This window comes from Lipotes vexillifer, unplaced genomic scaffold (assembly GCF_000442215.2).
Source record: "Lipotes vexillifer unplaced genomic scaffold, Lipotes_vexillifer_v1.1 scaffold388, whole genome shotgun sequence".
Classification (NCBI taxonomy): Eukaryota; Metazoa; Chordata; class Mammalia; order Artiodactyla; family Lipotidae; genus Lipotes; species Lipotes vexillifer.
Window position 1 is genome coordinate 1,433,363 of NW_006773582.1, and position 9,782 is coordinate 1,443,144.

At 40.9% G+C, this 9,782-nt stretch overlaps 1 protein-coding gene across 2 annotated transcripts in view; it reads left to right on the forward strand.

Annotated features, from left to right (window-relative positions):
* Positions 1-9,782, forward strand: part of LPP (LIM domain containing preferred translocation partner in lipoma) — a 641,451-nt gene that overhangs the window by 278,864 nt on the left and 352,805 nt on the right. For both annotated transcript variants that reach the window (XM_007448432.1, XM_007448433.1), the window contains one exon: positions 5,374-5,496. In XM_007448432.1, coding sequence (XP_007448494.1) covers positions 5,374-5,496 — 123 coding nt within the window. The remainder of the gene's footprint in view (positions 1-5,373; positions 5,497-9,782) is intronic.

The window sequence follows — 9,782 nt, forward strand, 5'->3', positions numbered from 1 at the left end:
GAGCGGTTCTTAATTAACTAGACCATTCCCCAATCCTTTGTTTTCCTTAACAGCCTGAACAAGAACTCTCTCTTTAACAATGCTGATTTGATCAGTAGGTTCCTGATGTTTTTTCAGAGCAGAGGACTTTGCAGTTAGTTCTGCTCCCTACCTCAAAAAGGAAATGAATACTTAACAAATAAATTATTATGCTAAGCAGGATCCATTTATTTCCATTTGTTAATAATGGATACTCTCACCATTTTGCAACCACCAGTGCAATAATCCATGCAGGCAAGAATCATCTATGGATACTAAAATCATTGGGTGAAAGGTTTGTGATGAGCAGAATATTAGCAGAGTCTCAAAGTGTCACCTCACACGTCATGTATTGATTTAAAAGGGAAGAAGACACTTTTACAGTGAAGAAATCTGGTGGACACTACCTTAACCAAGTCATCAAACTTGTCATCACTAAACGGCCAAATAACATTATGAGCTTCCTGATGTGATGCAATGGAAAGAGCACAGCATCAAGCATGGACTCTTCCTGACAGACTTGTGTAATCTGAATCTCGTCATCAGACAAAGCCATATTCAACTTTTTATAAGGCACCTGGCCTGAATTCTTTACACAAAGTCAGTTTCTTGAAAGGGGAAAATAGGCTGGGGCCTGTTCTAAATGAAAAGAGACTAAAAAGACATGTCACCTCAATGTATGATCTTTGATTGGATTCTGGATGGAAATTAACAACAATCGATAAAAGGACATTACTGGGACTTCTGGTGAAACGTGAACATGCATGCGTCAGATTACTACTGCACCCACATTACATTTCTTGGGTGTGACAATGGTATTGAAAAGTTAGTTCTTAGGATATGTAAGCTGAAGTATATGGAGAGGAAGTTTCTGCAACTTCTTTCAAATAGTTAAACTACAGTAACAAGCAAGCAAATATATTTTTGTTATTAGAAGGGGAGGCAAAACGTTGGCCATTGATAAATCTGGGTGAAGTGTGTGTGGGTGGAGTTCATTTTGCCACTTGTTCAACTTTTCTATGAGTTAATTTTTCACATAAGATATTTGGATGTAAAGAGTGAGTAAATAAATAAATACAAACAATGCTCTTTCATGACCTGCCGCTGGCACTCCTTATCTATCACCTGTAGTTAGTGGACTAGCAATGTAACCCAAATGGCCTCACATGCTATGAATTCTGGTTCTGGGCCCTATTTTAAAGTATATTTCTGTGTGCTCACAGTGGGAGAGTCATCACCCTGTAATTCTAGTAGTGGCACTAAGAATTATGATTTTCCAAATTATAATAAGCCCTGATTGTGATTTGGTGAGCTTTTATCATATACATATTTATTGAATGAATGAAATTAAGTGTCTTATAGGAAATAATATCCCATGGATGGCTTGTTCATGTGAGTTTTATAGCTGTTAATAAGGGGACACAGTCACTGGACACCCTTTGTACCCTACTTCTCACCCTCTCATTCCACCTTCGGATGCCAGCCATTGCCATGGCAACCACCACTGCATAGGTGTGACCTAGCAGTACCTGAGGCAGTACAGCCTCACCTGTAAAACCTTTCTCTCACTCTCTGTCCTGGGACTTTTCTGCTACCTCTGTACTTCTTGGGACAAGCATGAGGGAGTTAATATCCCTGTAGGTGATTCTAAACCAGTAGAGAACTAGAGCCAGAGGATGAACATTCTCTTCTCTCATTCCCTACATGGGAAAATCTGAGGCACGTTTCACGGAGATCCTTAGAGGGCTCCCAGGAAAATGGAGCCCTAGTTATCCGTATTGGTGACCAGCTCAATTCAGCACCTTTGAATTGGCTTTCCCTCCTCTTCTGCTTAACTTGTCCGGTCCTTCAGTACTGATTTTTGGGACTGATTCCCCAAATCAGTGACCTGCACACAAGCCTTTGTCTCAGGCTTTGTTTTCGGCAGATCCTGGGCTAAGACAATGGAATCTGTCATAACACTTATTGTTGAAGAGCTTAAGAATCGTTATTATTATAGTGACCACTTTCTAGGAGGCCCTTTGGTATCTGGAAAAAGCATTAGGCCAAGAGTCAGGAGACTCTTCCTTATTGTTACTTGGCCTCGGGCAGGTCATTCAACCATCAGGTGACTGGTAAGGCTGCAGTGACAGGGAGTTGAGGAGAAGACGTGTAGGTAAGTGTGTAGGATTCCATTAGCTGGTTATAGGACTGTGTCCTCCAGTGTGTAGTGTAAAGTGTTGAGAGTAGCAAGGTAGTTCCCGGATCTAAAGGTGCTGTGGTAGCAGATGAAGCACCCAGAGAAGGGCTGGTGGTGAGACTTGTGCAGGACTTCCGTTGTTTGAACTGAGACACTAAGTAGAGAATCAGTGGTGAGAAAGAAGCCTATCCTAGTCCATAATGGGGATTGAAATGTAGGAACAAAGTTCTTATCAGAAAGCCAGGTAGGGCAGCAAGGGGGGGTCTTGGGTGAAAAATCTCACAGCATTAGGCTGGAAACTTGTTCCATGGCATCAACCTAATATGAGAAACTGAAGATGGGGAGTCGTCCCAACTCAGAGGGAAGGCAGAATGAGGTCTTACATGCACAGGCTGGTCGGACACTGTAATTACTTGTTTCATTGCATGGCTCAGGGTAATTCTGTGACTTCTGAGGCTCCATGGTATCCCTTTACTCGGGGCTGGGCAGTTGCTGTGCTGTCTGCTACAGAGAGGTACAGATGTTTACTGTACATGATTAAATCCTGTCTCTTTACTGATACCCCAAGGGAATACTTAATGAATGATGCTCCCTTTAAGAAGAAGAATTAACAATAGCTATATTATTCATATTAATTTATAGTTACTGGTTGCTATAGTTAATGCAATTTATGAAAATCATAATAATTATAGCGCTTTACAATTTAAAGAGTGTTTTTCCCATCCATTTTCTTATCTGAGTCTTGTAACATCCCTCTGGCTTCGGTAGGGCAGGTGATGTTCTCCTAGTTTTATAGATGAGGAAACTATGGCCCAGGGAAGAATTTAACTAGACTCCAGTCCACCACCCTTACCAATATTTTGTGCTGTCTATGAGTATATGGGAATACAGTGATCAAATTCATGTTAATAATAATGTTTTATAACTGCATATAAGAGAATCAGGTTCACCCAATTCTCAGTTGCCTTCCATAACACAACTGAGATCCTACCTTTCCTTGTACCAGAATCCATTGCCAGAATGTTCACTTGAATTTTAAATTTTTGAGGGTCTTTTTTTCTTAATAATACCACAGTATTTCATAGTTATTAATACTCAATGAAGTAAAGATGAGATCACCTCTAATAGAGGGATTAGCTCTTTGAAAACATCTGGTCCAAGGGCAGAGACCCACTGGTCTTAGAGGGTTTGGTCAACTGGAAATTCAGACTCTGAGAAGACATAACCAACCTGTCACTTCACTGTTTTCCCATTTCTGGCTGTAGCAAGAGGGCTGAGGAAAGCCTCTCAATTTTCACAAGGATGACTTTCAAATCTGGGCCATATAGCGTGAAATACACAGACACACACAAGTGTGTACACACAGGCACACTGAGCCTTTTGCTTCCCTTTGCACCCACTGATCCTGCTGTACTTTTAGCTGATTTTACCCAAAAGATGTTTATAGGGAAAAGGTTACGGGCTGGACCTATGGCAGAGTCTGCCAGGGAAACAGACAAATTCCTTGCCCTCATGAAGCTTACATTCTCCTGGGGAGTCTGATGATAGACAGACAAATATACATAAAATACAATGTTAGATGGTGATAGATATTACAAGAAAAATAAACCAAACAGGGTGAGGGGATAGAGTGCCATAGAGGGGTCATACAAATGCATCCAGAAAGAGAAAATGATGAGAAGGTTGTTTTAGATAATGTGATTAAAGGTACCCATAGTTAAAGAGGGCTCACAAGAAAGATGCCGCTGCCTACGGGGCAGGCAGCAGTCTTCGGGTTTGGCTCCAAGGGGCTGGGCTATAGCTTCATACACCTTGATGTTATCATCGTGCCTGGGATAGATAAGGTCCAGAGGGATTAACTCATGCTGGCTAAATTCACAAGAGACTGACCAATATTGCTAGATCCCAACAGAGATGTTTTATGCAGAGAATTAAATAAGGTATAAGAACTCAGGGAAGGTTTTGGGAACAAGCTTCTAAGGGAAAAGAAACTAGTGGTCTTAATTGGAAATACCATTATGCTATCATTGTCTGCTGCATGATATTCATTAAAAAGATAAATTTACCCGGAGAATTGTAAGATTTTAATGCTAGCTTGTCAGGGACCCTAGGTTTTATTGTCACTGAGGAAACTCTGGTTTCTTGGTTTTTTTTCTAAACTCTTCCAGACACTTTACTGCTATTTAACTTCCTTAGACAAGTACAATAGAGTTAATTCCATTACACTAACTTCCCATTATTTCATTCCTACAGGGCCTTACTGCAGATTCACTTTGATTTCTTGATGGAGTCTTAAGATACATTCTCATCACGTGTCCATGATCGTTATTACATTGTCACCTTAAAAAATTATTTTAACTCACCCTGCTTCCAAATTCTAGGGCGACCTTTATGGTTCCTTGGTATTTCACTCTCTATTTCCTTGCCTTAAGCTCTAGGCAAACTGTTTGCTTGTTTGTCCTAAGCTTGCTCCCACTTCCTGGGGATGCCCTTGTGGCGGTGTTATTGCCCTCTGCTCGCTCCACAGGCATTCTCAATGCCGGTAGCAGTCGGTGTTCGTGCTAACATGGGACACTGACATATGAAATCCACAGATCCCCCGGTTCATAATCAGTGGTCACTGCCACATGCTTCCTCTGCAGCCCCTTGGCCAGGACCCTGAGCGGTCTTATTCTAGTTCACTTTTTAGGGGCATCGCTCGGGGCTTGCCATCTCTCTCTGACACAGACACACCTAGTCTACTGATCTCACACTGAATCCATTCCTCTTCCTGGACTGTAAGTCTCTCCTTGCCTTTTCCTGCTCCAACTAAAATGTCATCATGCTATACAATGGTTTCTGAACGTGGAATTTGCATTATGTCCCTAGTTGGATCTGCTCCTTGAGCGCAGGGATGGAGACATTTACTTCCTTTAACTTGGATATTCATCAAAGGGAATATCCTCTAAATAAGAGTATGACTTTAGGAAAATCACCTCATATGTTTCAGTTTTCTTACCTGTCTAAGAGGAATAATTCTCCAGCCTACCTCACTGAGATTTTATAAAAGCTAAAAGAAATGAGGTGCAGAAAAACTTGGACAGAGTCACAGTATAACTTGAAAAATTTGAACTCAGATTGATATGGATGGAAACTGGAAATTTCCCTTTCTAACATGACTGTGTTGCTTCTCACAGGGAAATCCTGGAGGCAAGACCCTTGAGGAGAGACGCTCGAGCCTGGACGCTGAGATCGACTCATTGACTAGCATCTTGGCCGACCTGGAGTGCAGCTCCCCCTACAAGCCTCGGCCTCCACAGGTAAGAGCTATCTGCAAATAGTCACCACAGATAACCTGCAATTATCTGAAAGAACAAGCTGCTTCTTTTATCCCTTCCATTCTTTTTGGATTTTCTCAGAGTCAACGGTCTAAGTTGTCTTTTTATTTAACATCAATGTGTGTTAGTTAACAGACATTTCTTTCATTGATTTGATTAGTATTTTCTTTAAAATAACCCAACAGTGTTATACACAAACGTTATAAAATTAAATCTCTTATTCCATTGCCCTGCTCTTTTTCTGGCTTTGTCTAGGTGGATATTTTGTTATATGTTGGTATAATCTTCAGAAATATGGCTTAGCATGGCTATGTTAAAGTTAGGCTGAGGGCTACATCTTTTCTAAGAAATTCCTTACGTTGGATATTGAGGCGGCTTGCCTTTTTGCTTGTTGGAAGTAATGCTATATGGGGCATTTTCGTGTATATTTTCTTTGGAGCTATTTCCCTAACTCAGGTTTTTTTAGAGCGGGATTTCTACATTGGGGATTACGAGTGCTTTCTTTCCTTTTCTTTCCACGGGTGGTACATAGCTTATACTGGCACCAGCAGTTTGAATATATCAGATTCTCCCCAATCTTACCAGAATTTGGTGACAGCAATTAATCTTATTTTTTTTTTTTAATGCAAATGGTGCCTTGTTATCAGTTCTTCTTTGTATCCTTTGGCTCCCTTTGGAGCATGGCTATTCTTCTGCACCTTCATTTATTATCTGCATTTTGGAAGCCGACCTCGCACTGCTTGTGGTCATTCCCTGCTTCCCTCCAGTCTTGAGAAAGTAACGGCAAGTCAATTTCAGGGCTTGTGAGTCCTCAGAAGACAGCCAGCAGGACTCCGCATGCAGATCTTGGACTGGCACTATGGTCACCGTGTTGTTTGACTCTCGTGGGATGTTTGCTTGACCTACAGCACTCCAGTTCTCCAACAGCAGCCTCTGTATTCACAGTGGTTCATTTCACAGATGAAAAGCCAGTCCTGCTTCTCTGCTGTCAGTCATTTCAACACAGAACTTCGTAAGGTGCTTTCCTCTTTAGACATGTTCCCGTTGCCTTTTCTAGACATACAATGGGACTGTCAGCTATGTAGGGGCACAAGGGGAAACACACTAGAGCTCAGCTCTTCCTCAGCTCTCGTTACCCTTGGCTCCACTAGACCTGTCAGTGGTGAAAATGCACTTTATTTCTGTAAACACGCGCTGAGCTGCAGGTAGGTAGCATGGGCTGTGGTCTTTTGGGGGAACTGTTAGGAGGTTGAAAGGGAGAAAAATAGGACCGAGTTGTCATCTGTCAGGAGCCTATAATATCCTAAGTTCAGCAATGGCAGATATATAGAAGCACAAGGAAAAGAGCGAGATATTCTTTGAAAGGTGGCAACATCTGAGAAGGTTCATCCGAAGATTTGCACGTTCAGCTAAGGGATGGGTGGAACGGTGATGTTGGAAGCAAGAGGGGAGAGAGAGCAGCCTGAGTCACGGGGCAGGAAGGTCCAGGCCGCATTCAGAGAACTGCAAGCAGCGTGATGGCTGCAGACGAGGCCATCGCAAGCTTCAAGTGGACTACAGGCCTGGGGACTTCCTGCTAACAGCCTGTGGGCTTGTTTGAATGCCAGATTAAGATTTTGGTCTGTCTTTTATAAATAATGGGGGATAGTTGAAGGTTTTCAAGCAGGGGAAAGCTATGATTCATTCTGAAAAAGGAACATAGGAAATAAGACAAACTCTGAAAAGATGCAAGAGGATGGACCCAGGTCTCAGAAATGTTTTCCAGCAAACTGTAGTTTGATGTTAAGCATGTTTCCAATTCCACCCAAGCAAACACCTCAAGCCCACTTTCTCGGAACAGCAAGGCCACTGACTTTGTCCCTGGACTCATCCATTTCGTGAGTAAATACTTCTATGCCCTCTCCCCCTTTTTAAATAGGAGTTTTGTTTGCTCTTTTTTTTCCCCTCCTGAATTCTCATACCCTGATATACACTGGGGAGATTCTGCATAGAGGTTTTTGCTTAATATAGCCTTCATCCTTTAAGACTGTGTCTACACATGCCTCCCATAAACCACTGCATTTTAATGAGTTTGTTCAGTAGCCACATTTTTGTTTGAGCAGTCTCACTGTGCACACAAATTCATAATCACTGATTTTGGACAGTGCTTTACTGATTGTAAAACAAAGCACTTTCACATCCATTCACACTTCAGTGAAATACAGGTATCTCAACTCTGAGATATAGACGGTGTGCTTATTTTGTGGATGAGGAAACTAAGTTAGGACATATGACTACAATGTGAGCACAGCTGGACCTTGAATTTAGACCTTGTCTTTGAGTTTTAAGTTCTAGAACCAGATTGAGGATATCCCTCTGAATGTTTTTCCTTTTATGAGAAAGCCATACTCAAGGGACACTAATCAGTCACATGAGTAACAGTGTCCCTAGAGTATGGCTTTCTCATAAAAAGAAAAATATTCAAAGGGTTAAAAAAAAAAAATTAGGGCGGAGGGGCAATATAGGAGTGGGGGAGTGAAAGGTACAAACCATTGGGTATAACATAGGCTCAAGGGTATCTTGTACAACACAGGGAATATAGCTAATATTCTGTAATAACTGTAAATGGAAAATTACCTTTAGAAAGTGTATAAAAATTTTAAAAATTAATAGTGATAACTCTTAAGTAGAACAGGTTGAGAATTCCACTTTTCAGCTGCCTGTTCCATTCAGAAATTAGAGAGTGATCCATTCTAACTTCTTTATTATTCTAATTTAGGAAAGCAAGTGTTAATTGGGAGAAACAGCTCATTCTTCTGAATTATCTTTACTCTGGTGGAACTAAATTAGATGTGTTAGTATTTATTGGTTAACATAATTATATGCTGTGAGAACAATAATCACACACTTAAAATATTAGAAGTATGTGCTAAGAGAAGATGATGTCTGCAGTAGACTGTGTTGTGTTGTAATCAAAAGGTACTTGAAAAGTCCTAGAAATGTAGACTGTTACTGCCCAATTTTGATGTTTCCATTTTTGATCCAAAGCAAACTGCAAAACCTGTTGAATCACCTGACTACTTAAAGTAGGCTAGCAGGTCTGTGATTTCTCATTATTCAAGCCTGTGTTGTGTGCTTTCCCCGAACCCACCTCTGAATCACCTTGCAAGGCTGCTTTGACTCATGGATTGAGCAGAAAAGGATCATATAGGTGGAATGTTTGTACAGTAAGTGGTCCAAAGTTGCTCTATTCACATAACAACTTTGAAAAATATCTGAGCTCTTGAAAATAGATTTTTATGGGGCATTTTCTTCCTTTTTCGAAAGGGGCAATTTCCACTCTCAGATTTCCCAACTTTATTTCTGTTCACTTATTTATCCATATTTTTATTTGGGAAATACGGCTTCATTCCACATTTTCATTCATTCAGCTAACATTTATTGAGATCCCACTGTGGATTAGGCATTGGAAATATAGAGGTTAGTGTGTCAGCATGTTCTTGCTGTAGAGTAGTCTGTAGTCTTACAGAAGAGACAAATGCATAAACAGTTCAGAGGGACACAAAAGCAGGGCTTTGTTGGATGTGCTACTTTAAGTTATTGTGTGACTCACCAGATGTTGGAATTGTTGGGAAATCAAAGATAGGAATATCAACATTATATTTTATACTTTTCTAGGGAAGTGTCAGGGAGGACTCAACAGAGCAGGTAGAATTTGAGTTCCCTTGGCTGCATATGTCCTGGGAAAGGCATGGGATTCAAATGAGGCAATGACAGGAATGAGAAAGTCAAGCAATGTTGAAAGTGAATGCCTTGTTGGAAGAATAAGGTAGCTCAATTATGATATAGGGTATGTGGAATACAAAGTGAATGGCAGATGAAATCACAGGCACTAATTTAATACCTAAGTAGCCTTAATGCCCAAGAACTCTCTCAGTAAAAGGAGAAATTTGGGGGGGGAGGGGCAGGTAGCAGCAGTGTTTCTGAAGACAGAGGGTTTGGGGGGTAACGCCTTTAGCAAGTTTTACAGAAGATATAAATTGTACATCTGTGCCAGCCACTGCCCAGAGTAATGCAATTAAACTACCTTAGTGTTTAGCAATAAAATTTCTGATCATTTAAAAATGTGTGTATTAGGGAGTGGTTTTAGAAAAACAGGTGTGAGAAGCTTGGAAGTGGTTGTGGGGTGAATTGCAGACTCAGTGTGATCTGAGAGTATCACAGTTTAGAAGTCATGTAGCCAAACTCTTACTTTACAGAAGGAAAGTTTTTGTCTGGAGAGGGAAAGA